This window comes from Rhincodon typus, chromosome 7, assembly GCF_021869965.1.
Source record: "Rhincodon typus isolate 14 chromosome 7, sRhiTyp1.1, whole genome shotgun sequence".
In the NCBI taxonomy this organism is placed as follows: Eukaryota; Metazoa; Chordata; class Chondrichthyes; order Orectolobiformes; family Rhincodontidae; genus Rhincodon; species Rhincodon typus.
The window spans coordinates 54,169,834-54,192,838 of NC_063338.1; the positions used below are offsets into that span (position 1 = coordinate 54,169,834).

The 23,005-nt window shown below is 40.2% G+C and overlaps 1 protein-coding gene across 10 annotated transcripts in view; it reads right to left on the reverse strand.

Annotated features, from left to right (window-relative positions):
- The window catches only part of baz2ba (bromodomain adjacent to zinc finger domain, 2Ba), a 312,926-nt gene that overhangs the window by 47,111 nt on the left and 242,810 nt on the right, over positions 1–23,005 (reverse strand). For all 10 annotated transcript variants that reach the window (XM_048598962.1, XM_048598970.1, XM_048598966.1 and 7 more), the window contains 7 exons: positions 22,384–22,638; positions 18,624–18,838; positions 18,381–18,455; positions 17,158–17,401; positions 13,787–13,849; positions 5,679–5,823; positions 529–1,208 (listed from right to left, as the gene is read on the reverse strand). In XM_048598962.1, coding sequence (XP_048454919.1) covers positions 529–1,208; positions 5,679–5,823; positions 13,787–13,849; positions 17,158–17,401; positions 18,381–18,455; positions 18,624–18,838; positions 22,384–22,638 — 1,677 coding nt within the window. The remainder of the gene's footprint in view (positions 1–528; positions 1,209–5,678; positions 5,824–13,786; positions 13,850–17,157; positions 17,402–18,380; positions 18,456–18,623; positions 18,839–22,383; positions 22,639–23,005) is intronic.

A 23,005-nucleotide genomic window follows, 5' to 3' on the forward strand; every position in this document is an offset into this window, starting at 1 on the left:
CAGCCCTGCACCTTGTTATCTTAGATGAGGACTTTTCTCTGAGGAAAAAAGTCTTCCCAGTACACTGTTTAGAGAAACATTAACAAAATAGGCATGGCATTTTATTCAAAAAATGGCAAATAGTACATGGGACATATAATAGACGTTGATAAACCCTTTCTGATTTTGAGTAATAAAATTAATTACATTTCTAAAACAGAGTTTTCAACATTAGATGCACAAAATATCTAAAGTTTTAGAATTGAAAAATCTGAAACATTATTTTCCTCTGTTAGTCAACTAGCTGTTGAAGATAAAAACTGAAAGAACTGCGGATGTTGTAAAGCAGAAACAAAAACAGAAATTGCTGGAAAAGCTCAACAGACCTGGCAGCATCTGTGGAGTTCTCAGGAAGGGTCACTCAACCTGAAACGTCAACTCTGATTTCTCTCCACAGATGCTGCCAGACCTGTTGAGCTTTTCCAGCAATTTCTATTTTTGTAGCTCTTTAAGATACAAGTTACATAAGCAGAAATAAAGAATACATACCTGCAGTGCTGATAATGCAAAAGGATTGAGTCCCAGTGGATTCTGCAGGGATCCTGAACCCAGAAATGGAGATGAGGATGAAGACTGGGAATTAAATTGAGATTGTGCCATTTGCTGTGAGGAGGTTGGAGGCACGTATGTACAGGTGATGGAAGATTCATCACAAGGCATTCTTGGTAAGAGGCTGAACCACTGTCCACCCTTCTCTGTGAGTACTTTCAGCAACTGGTCATTTTGAAGTAAAGGAGAATTGTACAGTTTCCCTGTAGAAGTTATCAGTGGGTTAAAGAAGTTTGCACACGAGTCTATTTTTTCTGTGTTGCCAGACTGAATTGTTAGCTGGGAACTTGTGATGGAGTTCTGAGAGTTACAGTGACTAGGAGATGATGATGGAGTGGCAATTACTTGGTTCACATTTTGCTTCTGAGTCACAAAGTCTGATTCAGGAGGCATCTTAGCTACCTCTAACAGCTTACTCAGTTTAGAAAAAGAACCTGGCTTTTGCAAGAACAGGTTAGTGCTATTTTTCCCTTTTGAATCACTTTTGCACAAATCATCACAGTTGGTCGTTGAACAAGAATTGCTCAATTTGTCTTCGGTTGGCTCAGAAGGCTCTTCCTTGATCTGTAAATTGTTGGCGTTTTTTAATTTTTCTCTCTCTTTTGCCATCTCCTCAGAACCTGAAATAGTAAATCAGTTTATGCACAATTCAACATATTGCATATTTACATTAAGTATTGATATAGTAAAAGGGTTAAGTAGCGTTATAAGCAACATTAAGCTTTCAAGTCCACTTTACATTTTAAACATGGTCAAAGACTTACATGAAATAATACAGGGGGAAAAAAGGATGTAAACTAACATCTACACCCGTAAACTGTTCACACGACCAATCTAACATTGCACACTTAAATCTGACTGAACTGCTTCATAGGGAATTGCAGACGTGAACAATTCACTGGCTCCCATGAAGAGTCATCCATCATCAAGTCATGTACTCTGTGCCTCTAGCATGATCACGTACAGGGGATGGCCAATGAAGTGGTCAAAGGAACATCAACAGGATTAAGTGATATGAGTCAAGCCAATAATCATTCCGGACACCTGAATTACCGAAGACAAAATCCAAAGAAGAAATTCCTTTTAACAAAATTCTCCCAATTGCATCTCAATCTAAGAATGGTCTTCCCTCCAGTTATGCATCACTTCACTTTCTTGATTAAAAAGAGCAGGCCGAAATCAAAATAAGCACTGTAATTCTTCGTTGCTCCACTATCTCCCAGACCTAAAGCATTGAACACAAATATAATTTGGAGGAATGCTAGACAGTATTGAAGTTCAGGTTAACTCAAGAGGAGTATTACTCATGATAAGCCTCAAGATTTGTAAACAAACTGGTTCATAGTTCAACTAGAAGTACAGGGATTTCAGGAATATTCTGCAATCAAAAAGAAGTTATTTCCTGTTGCAGGGAATCGTCTCTCGCACAAATTACATTATGGCTCCTCCTTCCCTCCAAAAAAATTTTAGTCCTTACCTTTGTGGAATTCTGTTGTTCTATCATGGAGAATGCTCACTCAAAAACCAACAAAACTGGTCAGTCCTATGAGTAGCACAGGACCTAGATTTACATAGCTAATAAAGTCATTGTTAATTAGTTTATCCCTTCTATTTCAATACCTCCAATGTCAAGTTTTAACATGTTTAAAACTCCTATCCTCCCCTCGCATTTTTTCAAAAGTCTGAAGCAGAATGTGCATAACATTAGCTATTTAAAAATGAATTCATACGGTGCTTTACAAAACCATTGGATATCCCAAAGCACATTACAGCAAATCAAATCTTTCTAAAGTTGCAGTCACTGTTGACACAACACTTCTACTTCAGTAGAAATATGACAAGCTGAATAGGATCCTTCGCCTAAGTTTTCTGTTTAAATCTCTGAACCCAAAAGCTTTCGACTCAAATGTGACAGTACTTAGCCATGGCTGACACATTCATATGCAGCTGCTCAGGTGATCCACTGATTGGTTTTAAAATGCTAAGAGCTTTTACTACTTATATTTGACATTTGTCAGAATAAAAGTGAACTCCACAAATTAATGTCATTGTTGTATGTGCTATGTTCAGTGTACACCAAGTTGTTGTGTTTTCTTAGAGCACAAAGCAAAAAGTGGTGGTGGGGTAACGTACTGCTTACTTCCCTCATTCTCACAAGAATGTTGCTTAAAAATTGCACCTATTTTTGAAAAGGCCTGCCTTTGTAGTGGTAACACAGTGTGGAGCTGGAGGAACACAGCAGGCCAGGCAGCATCAAAGGAGGAGGAAAGTTGAAGTTTTGGGTCAGGACCCTTCTTCAGAAAACAGCATCTGCAGTTCTTACTATCTCTGAATGAAATCCAGCATCTGCAGTTCCTACTAAACCTTGTAGTGGTAATATGCTACAGGCAACCTCGACAAACTCAGTGTTAAGAAGTGGTGCACTTGAGCTGATGGCCAATTTGGAGAGGGTCGGGGTTGGGCAAGAGTTTGGGGCAGTGGCTTCAGAGGTCAGGCAGGAAAACACACTGGTTGGTCACAGCCCGCAATGGTGTCACTTCCTCTTCCTCCCTACCCTTCACCAACAGCCTTCCCACTCTGAGGAAGGGTCACTGGACCTGAAACATTAACTCTGTTTTCTCCTCCACAGATGCTGCCAGACCTGCTGAGCTTTTCCAGCAACTTTGTTTTTGAGCCTTCCCACTCTTGCCAGCCTTCAAGTGACCACTATATTATGGCAATGCAAGAGCAGTGAAGTCCTCAAGCAACCTTTAATTGGTCACTTAAGGGCCTCAATCGTCCTATGACTGGAAGGGCCCATTGGAAAAAGGCAGGGAAAATGAATAGCTGCGGGGGTTAATGTGAATTGTTCAGCTTCATGGGCCTGGATAGTGGATCATAAGAAGTTTAATGACCTCATGCAAATTATCAACGTAAGTGAATGCACTTTCAAATGTCACATCTGACTAACTGCACTACTGTCTCAGCCACATTGCTCCAGTCACCACACCACATTTCTCAGCTGCCAACAATCGCTGTCAATCAGGTTTCAAACTTCATATTTATACCTTCACCTCAGCTTCTCATACTTAGCACTGTTTTAATTCTCAGATCCTGATTTTCATGTCTTGACATTGTGTCAGATATTCAACCATAACAGCCATCCAAATGTACTGGACTACACTCACTGACAGTTCCCTCTCTCTTGCAAGCCAAAGTAATGTGCAACTGGATGTAGCAGAAATTAACAAATAGTGGGACAGACACACTAGCATGTTCTAACGCCCATGGCAGAGACTATTTCAGCCAGTATCAGAGGGCCATTGTTGAAACCATAGTCTACAGCAGGACTGAATTTGTTGAAGGTGGAGGTATCCTCATACCTAATCTTCCTTGACCATGGGGACAACTCAGAGCACAACCTTTCCAGTATAAAACTGGTGGTTAACTTCATCAATTCACTCATGGACTCAGCCATGATACAGTGTTAAATGTTGATGTTTCAGGTTCCACCATAGATACCACCTCAAGAGAGAGTGCTGCAATGAAATATAAACTGCTCTCATTAAATATCAATGCCCTGCACCCAACTGTAGATTGCTATCATGTTTGCAGTGTATCATAGCAGTTCAGCCATCTTTCCTGTAACAGACAAGGGTAGTTCAGGTTCTGGCCAAAAGAAATGGCAGTAGCTCCATGGAGCACTGACCCTGCTGTCCTCTCTCAGGATGACAGTCATCATGAGCCACTGCTGCCCTTACATCAGTGCCCTTGCTGTTATCCATCAGTCAGCCAGCCCAGACTGTATGCACCAATGCTAACAAAGGGCAGTCTAAGGCCAGGCACCAGAGTTACTCAAGGTCACCCTCCAAGTTCACCTACAGTCTTCTTCGCTGAAAATCTGTAGCTTTGCTACAGCCCTGGCGCAACCACTGTAGTAACAATTCATAGGAACATTAGGATCAATATAATCGCATAGAAGAAAGGCAATAAGGAAGCAGAAGGGTGATTAGTTGAATAGGCATGCAATGTAGTATGCTTTAAATTATACACCTGATTTGCAACATTTATTTTGTGCTGATTGTTATTTTTGTATTGCAGCCAAATGGATGACATGATAGTCAACAATAAAGCAAGGAAGACTGTTGGTAAATGTGGAATTGGGATAGAGATTATTGGGATCATACGTGAATGAGTTTGTTATTTGTGGCCCAGGAAGAAATTAGCAATCAGTTTGGTAAACCACCATTAGGCAGAATACCCTTCCTCAGATCGGGAGACCAAACCTGCATACAGTACAATATTCCAGGTGTGGTCTCACCAAAGCTCTGTGCAACTGCAGCAAAATATCCCTGCTCCAGTACCCTATGAAGGCCAACATAACATTTGCCTTGCTCACCGCATGCTGCACCAGCATGCTTACTTTCAGCAGTTCGTGTACAAGGACACCTAGATCTCATTGTGTCTCCCCCTTTCTCAATCTAATCACCATTTTGATAATAATCTGCCTTCTTTTTATGCTACCAAAGTGGATAACCTCACATTTATCCACGTTACACTGCATCTGCTGTGCATTAGCCCACTTACTCAATTTGTCCAAAGCATACTGAAGCATCTCTGCATCCTCCTCACAGCTTACCCTCCCATCCAGTTTAGTTTCATTTGCAAACTTGAAGATATTCCAGATAGTTCCCTCATTTAAATAATTAATATATATTGTGAACATCCAAGCTTTAAGCACTGATCCTTGCAGTGCCCCGCAATTCACTGCCTGAATTCAGAAAACAGACGAATTATTTCTACTCTTAGTTTCCTGTCTGCCATTTCTCTATCCATGTCAGTCCACTATTCCCAGTCTCATGCCCTTCAATTTTACTTGCTAATCTCTTATGTGGGACCATAAACCACATCCACTGGCTCCCCTTTATCAATTCTACTAGTTACATTCTCAAAAACTTCCAGTACATTTGTCAAGCGTGATTTCCCTTTTCAAAATCCATGCTGATTCTGTCCAAACCTGTCACTGTCTTCCTAAGTGCTCTGCTCTTAAATATGCTTTAAAATGAAAATGTAAAATAGCAAGTTGTAGTAAAAAGATTGCATCACCTTACCTTCTGCACTTTCCATGCTTTCAACAAAAACACCTCCACACTGGGGAAGGACCCAGTAACGTCGTTTATAGCGATCCTGGCCAAATGTCATGGCACGCAATGAATGAGAGGCTTCAAACAGCTTCTTACGGTACTGGCTTTGTTGCTGTTCAAATAAAATATTAATAAACCATGATGTCCTCGGTACACAAAATATTTCTGCACCCTTGAACAAGGCTTACAAAACTTGCACTTTACAGTTTAATTTCATTATGACCATATTTCACAATAAGCACTTAACAGGACAAGAATATTTTGACAATACAAAGAGTGAAAGAACAAACTGCTGCAGCGTACTACAATGGGTTTGCATACTACTATTTAAATTTATACAATACATTTGACACAGAAACGTCTGGGCAATGGGATAACTGGAAAAATGGATATGGATTCAAAGAAGGTGGTATTTGGAGACAGCGCTAAATCTTAAAAAGTAGGTGGGAGGAAGAAGCAGAGAACACGCGCGCGAAAGAACACGAGAGCGAGAGTGCATGCCAGCGTGCGAGTGAAAGAGAACGCTAGGGAGAGTGGGGGAAGGGAGAGTGGGGGAAGGGAGAGGGAGAGATCCAGTGAGAGAGAGAGAAAAAGAGAGACCCAGTGAGAGAGACCCAGACAGACAGAGAGAGAGACAGAGAGAGGCATTTTAGAAAGGAATATCAAACAATAATGCTAAGGTAACAGAATTTACAGCTGACAACAATAGAGCAAAGAGAACATGGAATGCCCAAGAAGCCAAAGTCAGAACCACAGTATATGTGGATGGTTGGCATTGTGGACAGTGGTGTGGGAGAAATAGGAGGTCAAATGGGTTGCTGTAGGATGGACATCAAGAGTAAAGCTCATATCAGCCCTCAATTTATTTTGTGTATAACACAGTTCAGGAAACAATGAGAGAAAACACTTCACATCAGCTCTGAAGAAGTGTCATCTAGACTCGAAACATTAGCTTGATTTTTAGGGAATTCCAAGATTTTGAACAAGTGACAGTGAAGAATCAGCGATACTGTTCCAAGTCAGGATGAAGTGTTGCTTGTAGCAGCTGGTGATGCTCCAATGTATAGAAGTCACAAGTTTGGCTCTGATTATATGGTGCAGCGTATCTTATAGATGCTACGCACTGCTGCAGGAGTAATGAAGGGAATGACGGATGGGTGCTGATTAAGTGGGCTGTTTGGTCCCTGGATGTCATCCTAAATCAGCATGGTCGCTCACTTGCTGCACCTTGAGAGACTTGACACCTTTAGAGTTATGGTACATCTCTGTATGCTGACACCCATAGCACAATGATAAATTCTAACTGAACACGTTCACCTCCACTGCTTTTCAACAGAGTGTGTATGTGCAATATAAAACCGATTTTAAACGAAAATAAAAATCTACTTTAAACAAAGTTTTCTTTTCCTCTTCAATGATATACTTGTTCCTTAATTTTTTTGTGTTTACATTTCTACATTTGTTAGCTGAACACACTTTATTTAAATTTAATTTGGAGACGGTTTTGCTACTGTGGATGCTCCAAGGGCATCAGCAGATAGAGCCATCTCTGAATTTTGATACAGTGTCCATGAAGCAACTTGAGCGCATTCAACATACTGACCCCGGCGAAACAGAATACACAGTTTTTCAACTTCTCTCAGAAAAAAGGCAGCAAGGTATTCCCCTCTCTTAGCTTATAGTGAATAAGTCTCCTCCCTTGCACAGTGATCTATAAGAGATTGCAGCTAACCCTTGTTCCATCTTGCAAGGAGCTTGCAGCCAATTGCAACTTCATGATCTTCTTGGAGGCTACAGTTTGACTGCAAGGTACTAACTTTAAGAATGGGGGACATAATTCATATTGTCTTCGCTTAGGTTGCAGTAGGAGAAATGCTCCCTGAGCAGTTTCCTTTCTTCTCTCTTTGAGAAGCTTGACTAACATGTCACCTGGGCCAATTCTTCTATCATGTTGCAGGGCAAGAGAGATAGACACTACAGCATCCAGGTGTGGGAGGAAAGTGATCTGAAAAGAAACCTTGGAGTGAGAACCAGGCTTTCAGCACATATCAGCCACACCTTGCAGACTTCCAGCAATTTTACAATGCAGCACAAGCAACAAAACTATTCTACCAATTCAACAGCATCCAGCAGAAATCAGCCATAATTCTGAAAGTATTTTATGAAACCCTTGAAATAACATGGCAGGAGTTAGGGGGAGGAGGGCATCCTGCTGTATGTTCAGAAAAGAGGGGTGTCAGCTGAAGTGTAAAGATCAAAATGACTCCATAAAATGCAAATCAGTTACATGCTGCCTGATATCACAACATGGCCGTTCTGAAGACTTACAGTATAGACTGTTAGCACCTGCATGAGTAAGCTAACCAAAATGGCAGGGAGGAAGTGGTACTATCCTGGACTACTAATCCAAAGGCACAAGATGTGGGGCATGGGATTGAAACCCACCAATTAAAAAATCTGGAATTAGAAACCTAGTCTAAGGGTAATCTTGAAACCACTGTGGATTGTTGTAAAACCACATCTGGTTCACTATTATCCTTTAGGGAAGGAAAATCTGGCTTTTTCACCTGACTTGTGAATCACTGCATATGATTCTAGATCTACAGTAATTTGGTTGCCTCTTAAAATGCCCTCTAAAATGATCTACCAAGACAATCAACTATATGTAGCTGCTTCAAAGTCTCATTAAAAGAATTCAGCTGTACAAATTGGTTTCCAAACATGGGCAAGGAAACTTCCTGCTGACTACCAACAATCTCTGCCGAAAAATGTCAAATCAGTACTCTTCCAAGTACATGAAATGCACTCCATGTGAGGATTGCATTGGCTTGGTTTCAGTACTGACCAAGCTGGCTGAGTTCTAAAGGTCACAGCTGTTTGCCTGGTCCTTTGGCAGGTAGAGGAAATCAACAAGCGGGGAAAAATGACTTGACTTCATCCTAGCAAATCTGCATCCAGCAGATGCATCTACCCATGTCAGTATCAAAAGAAGTAACTGTTGTACAGGCCTTGTGGCAATGTCCTGCCTTCACACTGAGGATACCTTTCATTGCAGTGTGTGGCACTACCAACATGCTGTATGAAATTGATTTCAAACAGATCGAGAATCAAGACTGGCATCAATGAGGTGCTGTGTCAATCAACACTGGAACCGTATTCAACTACCATCTTTAATCTCATGGCCTAACATATCCCTCATTCTACCTTTATCACCAGGGGATGAACCCTGATTAAATAAACAGTGCAGAAGGCATCCAGCATCAGGCATATCTAAATATTAGGAGTCAACATGGCAAAGCTACAACACAGGACTAAATGCATGCCATGCAGCATTTAATAGGCACAGCTAAATCATCTGACAATCAACAGGTCAGATCTAATCCTGCAGTCCTGCCACAGCTAGTCATGAATGGTGATGGAAAATTAAACAACTCACTGGAGGAGACAGCTCGCTAAATATCCCCATCTTCAATGACGGTGGAGCCCAACAAATCAGTGCGAAGAACAGGCCTGAAACATCTGTATCCTTCTTCAGCCAGAAGTGTCGAGTGGATGAGCCATCTAGACCTATTCACAAGTCCCAGCTTTACAGAATGGTAGCCTTTAGCCAATTTGATTCACTCTATGTAATATCACAGAACAGCTGGCGATATTGAATACTATCAAGGCTATGAGACCTAATGACATTCTGGCAATAATACGGAGAATTGCTCTGGAACAGGTTTCAGAACTTTTAAACACGAGCATCAATCCAATTACACGGAAAAATGCTTATGATCATGCCTCCCAAGCCTTATTGAATTCTTTGAGGATGTGACATAGAACATAGAATAGTACGGCACAGTACAGGCCCTTCGGCCCACGATGTTGTACCGACCTATTATCCTACTAAGATTAATCTACCCTGCATACCCTACATTTTCCTATCCTCCATGTGCCTATCCAAGAGACGTTTGGATTTTTTAGTTTTAGTTTTTCAGTTACAGTTGTTGGGGTCTTGAAGATGGGTTTGGAAGCTACAGTGCATCTCTTCCTGCTAATCTCACTATGTTTTCTCAACGTCTTCCTCCTGGACTGGAGAACTGCATGTGAGATAATCTACTTTACTGAATTTTCCTTTGCCAAGGGTGTATTAATGGAATGTTACTGTATTGGAACAGTTACTGTTTATCATTATAGAATCCCTACAGCGTGAAAACAGGTCCTTCAGCCCAACAAGTCCACACTGACCCTTGGAGCAGCCCACCCAGACCCATCCCCCTCTAACCCACTTAATCTACACATCCCTGAACACTATGGGCAATTTAGCATGACCAATCCACCTAACTTGCAGATCTTTAGTAGTTAATCTATTATTCTGTTACGTTTTCCAATGGAGTTAATTATTCCAATTATTTCTTTTTTTTGTTGCATTTTAACTATAGTGTATGAAAAGTGTGTTCTGCTTCAAGACTGCTGGTTGACCAATTGATTTACATCCAGAGTGCAATACCTGGCATTTGCCTTTCAAATAAGAAGATAGCCTAGAACCTAACTTTTTCTTAAAATACTTTGAGGGGGTTTGGTTTGATCTGTAACAAAATAATCATCTAATGCCCTCATGAATGCCTCAATTGAACCTGCTTCCATTATAATCCCAGGCAGTGCATTCCATAGCCTAACTGCTCACCGTGTCAAAGCTTCTTCACACACCACCCTTGCCTCGTTTGTGCATCACTTTAAATCTATTCCATCCCTCCTTTTTTTTCAGCTTCTCCCTATCTAATCTATAAACCCGTTCATAACTTTGAAAGCCTCTATCAAATCCCCTCTCAGCCTCCTCCTTTCCAAGGACGGCAGTCCCAATTTCTTCAATCTAACCTCATAAATGGAGTGTCTGAATCCTCTAAATTCTTCATTCTTGTAGATCGCATCTGCACTCTCTCCAATATATTCATGTCTTTGCTACAATATGACACACACAACTGTACAAAATACTCCACCCGAGGTCTAACAATGTCTTGTTCAAATTCAACATCACCTCCCTGTTTTTTCACTCTGTGCTTCTATTAATAAAGCTGAGAACACAATGTTTTATTAACTGATTTCGCCTGTCCTGCCACATTCAATGATCTGTGCACGTACACACAGATCCGTCTGCTCCTTCACCCCCTTCACCTCTATCTGTCTACTCCACCAATTTGTCAATGTCCTTTTGGAGTGCCATACTTTTCTCCTCACAATTTACAATTCTTCCAAGTTTAGTGTCATCTGCAAACTCTGAAATTGTCTCCTGCATACCAAGATCCAGATCATTTATATATCTCAGAAAAAGCAACTGAACAACTATTGCTGGCGAATCCACTACAAATCTTCCTCCAGTCTGAAAGATTTCCATTGACCCCATTGCTCTTTCCTATCACTCAGTCAATTTTGTATCCATGTCCCTACACACTCCCTTTTATACTACGAATTAAAAATTTCATCACAAATCTGTTCTATGACACTGTATTAAACGCCTCCTGGAAATCTATGCATACCACATCATAGCCTTACTCGTCATGCTTGTTACCTCTTCAAAAAACTCCAGCAAGTTAGCTAAATGCAACATCTTCTTTAGAAATCCATAGAATCTCTACAGTGTGGAAGCAGGCTATTCAGGCCATAAAGACCACATCGACCCTCTGAAAAGTACTCCACCCAGATCCACATCCCTACCCTATCTCTGTAACCCTGCATTTACCATGGCTAATCCAGCTAGCCTGCACATCCCTGGATTCTATGGGCAATTTAGCATGGCCAATCCACCTAACTTGCACATCTTTGGACTGTGGAAGAAAACCAGAGCACCCAGACATGGGGAGAATGTGCAAACTCCACAGTCGCTGGAGGCTTGAATTGAAACTGGTCCCTGGAGGTGTGAGGCAGAAGTGCTTACCACTGAGTCACTGTGCCAACCATGCTAAATCTTCCTAATCAAGCCACCTTTTTTCCATATGATTACTACTTCTATTTTGAATAATTGTTTCCAGAATTTTCCCACCACTTAAAGTAAACCAGCTGGTGTGTAATTGCTTAGATTATCCTTATGACATTTCTTGAAAAAGGCCATAATGTTTGCAATCCTCCAGGTTTCTGGAGCCTCACTATACTCGAGGGAAGGCTAAAAGATGCAACTTCTGTCCACACTTCCTTCAAAATCCTTGGACGCATCTCATCTGGTCCTGGTGCATTATCAACGTTAAATACCAACAGTCTATCCAAGATTCCTTCATTTTCAATCTTGAACCTTTCTAGTGACAGAGTTTCCTGGTCTGTCACCATGACTTGGTCAGCATCCTCTTATTTTGTAAAGACAGATGCAAAGTATTCATCTAAAACCTCAGCTATGCCTCTGCCCCCATTTGTAAATCTTCTTGTTAGTCTCTAACTACGTTCTTCCTATTTATATGCCGAGAGAAGACTTTGGGATTTCCCTTTATGTCAGCTGCTATTCTTTTTCTCAATTTTTGTTCGCTTCTCTGATTTGCTTTTTCACTTTTTCCCTCCATCTCCACCCCATCAAACTTTCAGTATCTCTGTTGATTCGCAATTATGCCTTCTGCTTTGCACCTGCCATAAGCAGACCTTTTCTTTCTAAGGTTAATTTCTACATCCTTTGTCATCCAGGGAACTCTGGATTGGTTCGCCCTACCTTTTCCATATATCTCAAATGTATCTGAACCATCTGCTCAGTCAAGGTGGCCATTGTTCAGTTACCATTTTTCCTTGCAAACTCTTACCCCAAACAATCCTGCTTAGCTCTGTTCTTGTCCCATTTAAGTCAGCTCTCCATCAATTGATTTTTCTTATGCTGGATTGTTGTGCGTTATTCTCCAACACCACCTTGAACCTTTTGAAACAATCATCACCATCTCCTAAATGTTGCCCCAGTGACACTTGATCTACTTGGTCTGCCCTATTTCCAAGGACCAGGTCCAACAATGCTTCCTTTCTTATTGGACTGGATACATGTTACTCTAGCAAACTCTTCACTGATTGGTGTCATACCTGGCACATCGGCAGATGGTCATAGTTCTTGGAGGTCAGTCATCTCTGCTCCAGGACAACTCTGCAGGAGCTCCTCAGAGTAGCGACCGAGGCCCAATCATCTTCAACTGTTTCATCAACGACCCTCTCTCCGTCATGTCAGAAGTGTGGATGTTCGCCAATGATTACACAATATTCAGCAACATTCGCAACTCCTCTCATAATGAAGCACTCCATGTTCAAATGCTACAAGATCTGGACAATATCCAGGTTTGGGCTGACAAGTGGCAAGTAACATTCGCATCATACAAATGTCAGGCAATGACCATCTCCAATAAGAGATAATTTAATCATCGCCCCTGATATTAAATGGCATCACCATCACTGAATCCTCCACTATCAACATCTTTGGGGATACCATTGACTAGGAACACAACTGGAATCGTTACATAAACACAGTGGATACAAGAGCAGGTCAGAGGCTAGGAATACTGTCGCAAGTAACTTACCTTCTGACTACCTAAAGCCTGTCCAACATAAACAAGGCACAGTCAGGAGTGTGCTGGATTACCCCCCACTTGTCTGCACGGGCACACACCCAACAAGCTTGATACCATCCAGGGTATCGCAGCCTGCTTGACTGGGACCACATCCATCTACCACCAATACTAAGTAGCAGCAGCCTGAAGCAATGCCAAAGGCACAAAAAATGCAGGCAGTGCACAATTGAATTTTGTAGCAGAAGTGCTCTTGCTATTCAGTTCAAAAATCAATATGAAAGATTTTTAATTCACTTTGACTGAGCTCATAATAAATCAATTGTTATACAATATTCAGTAATTTTAAATAAACAGAGTGCTGGATTTTGTGTTTCTAATCTGTACCAACTCTTGCCTCTCCATCAAAATGTGTTTTATTAAGTATAGAAACATATAGCATAAATAACTTAGTGTTGACGTTGAACGGATAAAGGCAATGAGTCAAAGATTTTTTTCGCTTTGAAAGAAAAGGGAAACAATATTGCAAAAAATGATGCAAATGAGACTTGGAAGCAAAATAACATCTACCTTGCTCAACTTTTCAATCTGCTTCTCCAATTCTTCTACACTTGTTGACTGTTCTCCATCATCCTAAAAAGTAAATTTGACAGTTGTTATTATCAATATTTGATATATATATGGCATATATTTCATCTTCCAAATTGAGATTCAATGTGGCTCACTCAAGAGCAACAAGGGAAACGATAGCCCTGAGGTCTTATTGCCTGAATATTAATCCAGAGATCCAAGTAATAGTCTGGGACCTGGGTTTGAATGCTGCCAGGGCAGATGAAGTCTGAATTCAGTAAAATTAATCCAGAATTAAGAGTCTAATGATGACCACAAAACCATTGTCCATTGTTGGACCAAAAACATCTGGTTCACTAATGTCCTGACATGATCCAGCCTACACGTGACTCCAGACCAACAGCAATGGTGGTTGACTCTTAACTGCCCTCCAGCAATTAAGGACGGGTAATTAATGCTGGCCTAGCCAGTGATGCCCACATCATCCAAGAATGAATGAAAAAAAATTATGATGAAACTCAGCTTTGATAATTCTACACAAAAGGCTATTTTCACTTTTTAAAAATGCATTAATAGGCTAGTTAGATCAATGCATAGGATCAAATAGCATTCTTAACCTTTATCTCTTGTTCACACTTCAGTTTTTAACAGCAATTTAGTAAATGTATACTTAACTTTTAAAGAAATAGACACAATAGGCAAACATGCTAAAACAAAAGCACAAAGGGCTATTTTTTTTTTTGAAAAGGATTTTCTCGGAAATTTTTCTTTCTTACCCAAAAAAAAAATGACGGTGTGCTCCATGTCTAATTATCAAGTTATCATGGTCAAATTCACACCGACAAAGCACCATTGGCTTAAATGCTATGACCCGTGACTTCCTTCATTTGATATTTGTTTTTGATGTACCAGCATGGCAGACTGTCACTTGACACTGATGATGTTGATAATGCACATTGATAGCATAAAAATTATATTAAAAAATTGAGCATTTTGGGAGCCAGGAAAAAAATACTTCAAGTGTTCCAGATACATTGTATCACCTGCTAATGTACTGGAAGAGAAGGCTGTTGCTACTGATATCATTGTGAAGCTGTACAGCACAGATGTCGCTGCTGTGCGTTGTTACCGTCCTTTGCTCATCATTCCATACTCTGCATCACGCATGCCCCATGTGCATTTGTAGAGTTTATTTACAGCTTACTAGAAAATAATGCAACACTGTTGAAGCATAGCAGCACAGCAGCACATAGATCTGCCTGTTTCATATCACCAGGAAAATACCAGTTTCACACCAAATTGTCCAGTAACGCTATATGGGTGTAACTGAGAAATAAGCAGGGGGTGATCATTTGAATGGGATTATACTATAGGCTTCCAGTAGTCAGCAGGAAATTGAGGGGCAAATATGGAGAGAGATTGCAGATAGCTGTAAGAACAATAGGGTTGTAACAGTAGAGGATTTTAACTTTCCAAAAATAGACTGGAACTGTCATAGTGTTAAAGGCTTTAATGGGGAGGAACTTGTTAAGTGTGTTCAGGAAAACTTTCTCAGTCAATGCGTAGATGGCCCTCGTTGCCGAAAGGGCAAATACTTTGGAACCAGTGACCGTCATTCTATTAGTTTCAAAATAGTTGTGGAAAAGAATAGGTCTGGTCGACAAGTTGAAGTTCTAAATTGGGCAGGACCAATTTTTATGGTATTAGACAGGAACATTCAAAAGTTGACTGGGGGAGGCTGTTTGCAGGGACACCTGGCTTTCAAATGCAAGCTAACAATAGTTCAGGGTCAGCATGTTCCTGTTAGTGCGGATGGCAAGGTTGATAGGAGTGGGGAAGGACGCATATGTCAGATATAGACAGTTGGGATGAACTGAATCCCTGAAGAGTATAGATGGTGTAAGAGTACACTGAAGAGGGAAATCAGGAGGACAAAAAGGGGACATGTGATAGTTTTAGCATGTAAGGTTAAGGAGAATTCAAAGAGATCCTACAAGTATATTAAGGTCAAAAGAGCAACTAGGGAGAGAACAGAGCCCCTTAAAAGATTAACCATAGGAGATGGCAGAGATCATAAAGAATACTTTGCAACTGTGTGAAAAGACATGGGAGCTAGGGAACTCAGGGGACATAAATAGTGATGCCTTGAAAACAGTCCACATTTCAAAAGAACAGTTGCAGGTAGATAAATCCCCAGGGCCTGATCAAGTGTATCCCAGAACATTATGGGAAGCCAGGGAAGAAATTGCAGGGCCCCTAGCAGAGACAGTTGCACCACTGACAGCCACGGGTGAGGTGTCGGAAGACTGGAGATTGACGAACAATTGTGCCATTACATAAGAAAGGCTGCAAGGAAAAGCCCAGGAACTACAGATCAGTGAGCACATCAGTGGTGGGTAAACTATTGGTAGGCATTCTGACAGACAGGATCTACATGCATTTGGAAAGGAAAAGACTGAATAGAGATAGTCAGCATTTGACTTTGTGCATAGGCAATCGTGTCTCATAAACTTGATTGAGATTTTTTTGAAGAAGTGACCAAGAAGATAGATGTAGGCAGAGCGGTAGATATGGTCTACAGGGACGTTATCAAAACCTTCATCAAGGTTCCGTATGGTAGACTGGTTGGTAAGGTTAGACCACTTGGCATCCAGGGAGAGATAGTCAACTGGATACAAAATTGGCTTGATAGTAAAAGGCAGAGGGTAGTGGTAGATGCTTGCTGATTAGACTGGAGGCCTCTGAATAGCGTTGTGCCACAAGGATCAGTGCTGGGTCTGCTGTCAGCGCAAAAATGATTTGCAAGGATGTAACCGAGATTGAAGGGTTTCAGTTACAAGGAGAGGCTGGATAGGCTGGGACTTCTTTCTCTGGAGCATAGGAGGCTGAAATGTGACCTTACGGAGGTTTATAAAGTCACGATGGGCATAGATAAGTGAACGGCCATGGTCTTTCTCTCATGTAGGGAAGTCCAAAACTAGAGGGCATAGATTTAAGGTGAGAGGGGAAAGATTTAAAAGTGATCTGAGAGGCAACTTCTCCACACAGAGGGTGGTGGATATATGAAATGAGCTGCCGAACGACGTGGCAGAGGTGAATGTAAATGCAACATTTAAAAGACATTTGGACAGGTAAACGGACAGGAAAGGTAGAGGGATATATGCCAAACGCAGGCAAATGAGACTAGTTCAGTTCAGCAAAGCTTGTCGGCATGGATGGGTTGGGCCAAAGGGTCTGTTTCCGTGCTATATGACTCTATGATATATTCCATTAAAAACAAACAAAAGTTAAACTCACGACCAAAATGTTACAAAACAGAGTCTTAGCTCATAATCTCAACTACATTTCAAGATAAGCACTGTTCAAATTACCTCATCATCAGCAATTTCCATTTTTTTTGCTTTCTTCTCTTCATCTTTATCTTCGTCATCATCCTCATCTTCCCCTTGATCGTCACTGTCATCATCATCGTCATCATCGTCATCACTATCCGCACATTTTCTTTTTCTTTTTCGACCAGGAGTGGGAGTTCCTAAAAACCGGTGCTCTCCATTGCTATCAGCACTGCCAATAGTCTCCTTCTTACCAGTTCGTTTAGCATGAATAATTTTAAGCCTATTAATAGTGAAAGTGTGTCAAGTCTTTAAAACAAGGGCACTGTAACATGATTTCTGGCAGTTCAAAAGAATTATGCTCAACAAAATATAGGAGAAGAGAAAGCCTAACAATTTCCTGGTATCCCATCTGATAAATGTCATATAATGAACAAAAAGTTTAATTATTCAACCACATTATTTTGTTGAACCAGGAAGAAAACACAAAAATGATATGAAACAATTTGTTGGGGGGAGGGGGGTTGGTGGCAACAGATGAAACTAACTTCAAAACTTTACACTTGGAAAAGCAATGTTGTAGATTCTAGAAATATTTCAATTTCAATTGGAAATGAAACAAATTCATTGCCATTTACAAGATGTTGCAATTATGAAGTTATGTGATATGCTGCCCGTTACTGCAAGGGGATTGCTGCACCAGAATATGATGTGTAGTTTCAATCTTCATATTTAGGGAAGGATATGAGGCAGGAGGGAAAATTCATTAGATTTCCCTGGAATGAAAAGATTGGCCTATGATGGAAGATGGAGTAAATTGGGTCTATATTCTCTGGAATTTAGAAGAATGAGAGGCGACCTCTTTGACATGTCAGTCTCCTTAAAAGCTTGTACAAGATAGACTGATATTGCTTCATCTGGCTGGGAAATGAGGTCATAGGGGCCACTGTCTCAGGATAAGGGGTGAATCATTTAAGACAGAGATGAGGAGAAATGTCTTCGCTCAAAGGGTTGTCAAACATTGGAATTTTCTATCCAAGGGTAGAAGCAATGAATGCTCCTTTGTTGATTATATTTAAGACTGAAATAGATAAAGTTTTAGCGTCTCAGAAGTCAAAGGATGTGAGGAGCAGGTGGTTAAGTGAATTGAAGCATTGTGATCGTACTGAATGGTGGAGAAGTCTCAATAGATCATATGGTCTACTCCTGGTCCTATTTCCTATATTCTTATGTTGTCCAAGGAAGGACATTATAAAACTTACTTCCGAAGTTTCCCTTCCACAATCCATTTGTCTCGTCTCAGATTAGACATGTGGTCAATGTTTTTATCGATTTCACTGAAAAAAAATGCAGACATTGCCTGTATTAGCCTGTCTTCTTTCAACGCCTGAAGCCATAAACCGAGGTTAATATGCTAATTCTTCTTTTAGAGCAATTCACACTGATGGTCATGTGACCACTTCTAAAAGGCACACTTCATACGAAATTTAAGATAAAACACTTACTTCACCACAACCTTGCTGCATGCAAGTTCATTAACCAAGAACGCAAGTACGGAAGCTTTTTGAGCTGGTGTGTGTGCCTGGAAAGGTTTGGTGATTAAACTCTGAGTAAGTTCAGTTCGTCCATTGTGGGCCTCCAGGTAGATCTGTAGGATCTCCGAAACAGTGTCCTTGTTAATCGTGACATTGGTCACATGGTCTCCAAGAAATGTTCGTGCCTGAAGAACAGAATATATATAAAAATGAACATAAATTACTATTACTAATGTGGTAGCAACTGTGTTTGACAAGAATTTATCCCACTATCCAAATCAGGCCTATGTGTGGATCGATGGAAAGTGAGGGTTTTATTACTTTTTGCATTAAAGTAGCTGGATAGATATACGTTGTGGTGCATTATGCTGTTCAGTTCTGCCTTAAATAAAAAAAGCAACTTGTTGATCCACAATCAAATCTTGGTCTATTCAGTGAACATTTTGAAGGCTAAAAGAGCAAAATCACATGGTTGCATATGAAAAGTTCCACAAATTTGATTATTTTGTAGGAATTCTCCAGGGGTCTCACCATCTGCTAATAGAAATGACAGTTGGGGCTCAGTCCAAGAAAATATAGAGCCCTCATTGCCAAAAGCGTGACATATTCTTTCAAGCTATTCTTAACACTTTGTTAAAATGATTGACGTTGCCTGTCTTATCCTGTCTTCTTTCAACGTCTAAAGCCATAAACCAAAGTTAATGTGCTAATTCTTCTTTTAGAACAATTCACACTGACATTAAGAACAATACGAAAACAATTTTTCCTTAAATTTAGAAAGGCTTCTTAATAAACACTCTTTTTCTGCTGGAAAGGATTTACTATGGTACCAGTATACATCCTTAAAACTCAAGTGAGCAATATTAGAGAGAAGCCAACTAAAATTAAGGCATTCCAGCTGTTCAATTTGATTTGTCCAGAACTCACATGCCACCAGGTTATAGTCCAACAAGCTTATTTGAAAACACAAGGTTTCGGAGCCTCACTCCTTCTTCAGGTGTTAGTGACACAGATAGTATCAAACACAGAAATTATAAGTAAAAACTCAAAGGGTCACATCACTAACGAGGATAAATAAACAAACCTAAGATGCTGTTAAATCTTTAATCAGTTAGAAGGTTTTAATTGATAAATATGTATATGTAAATCCCCGAATTCCTTTCAAGTCACGGTCCTGAGAGAACTGAAGGTTTTATCAGTGTAAAGAGGAGGTGACATTTTAGGTCAGACAATGCATGTTAGGTGTGAGGCCTTCTTTAGAATTGGTTTGTGTTTTGGTTTGGAGTCAGACTGGTTTTGTTTCTAAAGTAGGAATTTATAAAACACCTCATTGACTGACTGTCTATAAATTGCGTGCTTTTTGAATAAAACAAAATGTATCTGCAAATACAAACTCCCCCCTCCTAACGATTCACGTGCGATTTGATTCAAGGACAGAAGAAAAAGGTTGTTATATTTCCAACTGGCATCCCACAGGTATTTGACAGAAACATGAGAGTGTGTTAGAAGAAACAGTGCATAGAGATGAATATAGTACTCTAAAACTGCATTTGTATTTACAGCAAGATCTTTTAGAAAAGTTGGAGGATGCAAATTGGAATTCACAAAAAATGTTGGCTTCCAAATGCAAATGCGAGGTGATGCATTTTGGAAGATCCAATTCAAGAGCGAACTATGTGGTAAATGGAAAAGCCCTGGGAAAAATTGATGCACAGAGAGATCTGGGTGTTCAGTTCCATTGTACCCTGAAGGTGGCAACGCAGGTCGATAGAGTGGTCAAGAAGGCATACGGCATGCTTTCATTCATCGGACGGGGTATTGAGTACAAGAGTTGGTAGGTCATGTTACAGTTGTATAGGACTTTCATTCGACCACATTTGGAATACTGCGTACAGTTCTGGTCGCCACATTACCAAAAGGATGTGGATGCTTTGGAGAGGGTGCAGAGGAGGTTCACCAGGATGTTGCCTGGTATGGAGGGCGCAAGCTACGAAGAGAGGTTGAGTAGATTAGGATTGTTTACATTAGAAAGACAGAGGTTGAGGGGAGACCTGATTGAGGTCTATAAAATCATGAGAAGTATAGACAGGATGGATAGCAAGAAGCTTTTTCGCCAGAGTGGGGGACTCTATTACTAGGGGTCACGATTTCAAGGTGAGAGGGGAAAAGTTTAAGGGAGATATGCGTGGAAATTTCTTTACACAGAGGGTGGTGGGTGCCTGGGACGCGTTGCCAGCAGAGGTGGGTAAGAGGCGGGCACGATAGTATCATTTAAGACGTATCTAGACAGATAGGGAGCAGGGAGCAGAGAGCAGGGAATAAAGATCCTTGGAAAATAGGCGACAGGTTTAGATAGAGGATCTGGATCGGCGCAGGCTTGGAGGGTCGAAGGGCCTGTTCCTGTGCTGTAATTTTCTTTGTTCTTTGTTCCTTGTCAATATAACAGAACAAATTTTGGCAATACTTAACACTGGTTTTAAGTGAGATTTTAAACTCTGATATTACTGTACAATACAGTAATATGAACAAGAAACAATGGTAGGCTACATGGCCAGTCAAGCCCGCTCCATCATTCAATGAATCATGGCTGATCTGATTTTAGCCTCAACTCAACATTCCTGCAAATCCCGATAATCTTTCTTCCCCTTGGTAATCAAGAACCTAACTACATTTGTTTATAAATGCTTAAAAATTCTGCGTCCACTGCTTTTTGAGGAAGGGAATTCAAAAGACTCAAATCTCACAGAAAAATCTTTTTCTCATCTGTCTTAAATGGATAACCCAATTTTTAAATGGCCCCTCACTCTAGATTCTCCAACAAGAGGAAACATCCTTCCCCCATCCACCCTTTGGGATTTCATATGTTTCAATGAAGTCACCTCTGGCTCTTCTAAACTCCAGAGGATATAGGCCTAGCTCACCTTCCCTTTCCTCATTAAGAAAACTGCTCATTCCAGGCATTAGTCTAATAAACTTTCTCTGAACTCCTTTCAGTGCATTAATGTCCTTCTGTAAGTATGGCGACTGTACATAATACCCCCGATGATGTAGTCTCACGCATGTCCTGTATAACTGAAACATAACTTCGCTATTCTTACATTGAATAAACCTTTACATTCTATTAACTTTCCTGATTACATACTATATATCTGTATACTAACGTTTTGCCATTCATGGACCGGGACACTCATATCTCTCTGTGCCTCAACATTTTGCAACCTTTCATCATTTAGATAATATCTACTGCAGTCCATAAATGATTTATTTCTAATTTCTAATTGTTTACATATTGAATCTGAATCACATCCTCTAGTTTTTGAGTTCAAACTTTTTCCATTCACACATGCACACTTGCATGAAATCTTAAAAAGAAAATGACAGTTAACTGGTTCAAGAAATTTTTAAATCAAACTGATGGTCAATGTATGACAATTAATCATTAACCTATGCAGTTTGAGGTGAAAAATCCTGTTTGATTTTGTTAAAATTGTCTCATACCTGTTTTTATATGTGAAATAGTTCATTAGATTATGAGCTGAATTGAGTTTGGCAAATTAATCAATCTTTATTTTAATCAACAAGCTAGTCCATTGTTAATAAAACATATTACGTAATATTTAAAAAATGAAGACTACGTTTAAGAAAGGAAATCAACTACTTATGAACAATAATCTGTACTTTGCTTCATTTCAATGCTCTAGTTATTAATAAAGAGAAAGTGTATTCATACCTTATGGCCTGATGGTAGTCCTGGGTCATGTACAGCAGCAGCCAATAGTCTCACCAATAAATTCTGGATTTCTCCCATGCTGTCACCAACGTTAAGCAGTCCTTCTTGAAGTACATTCAATGTTGGAACATCAACACTTACATCAAAGCCTAGAACCTTACCAAAGTTGTGGAGAAACTGTACGACCATAAGGCAATCAGCAAAGGCACCCCCAGTTAGTACAAGACCCGGAATGGGATGAAATTCTGGCAGAGCCTAGCAGCAGAAACAAATGGAAAAAAAAAATAGCGCCAAGAAATATTTCTTGAAGAATAACTAGCCAGATGATGGTTCATTTCCTAAGTTATTGCGTTACAGTGGTGCCATTATCCAATGATTGTTAGCTTACAATGCCAACTTGGCCAAGTCCTTTTCTAAAAATTAAAGATTTTGGCTCAGCATGAGTTCTTAATACAAATAAATATAGAAAAATTGGAGACAACTCAGAGTGTTTGATTGTTTGATTGAATTGTATCCTCCAGTTACCTAAGCACAAATTTAAGGGCAGGTCAAAACAAAATTAAGCCCTTACTGTTCTGCATTATCATCATGACACATTGACAGTGCCAAAATGTTTGCTGAG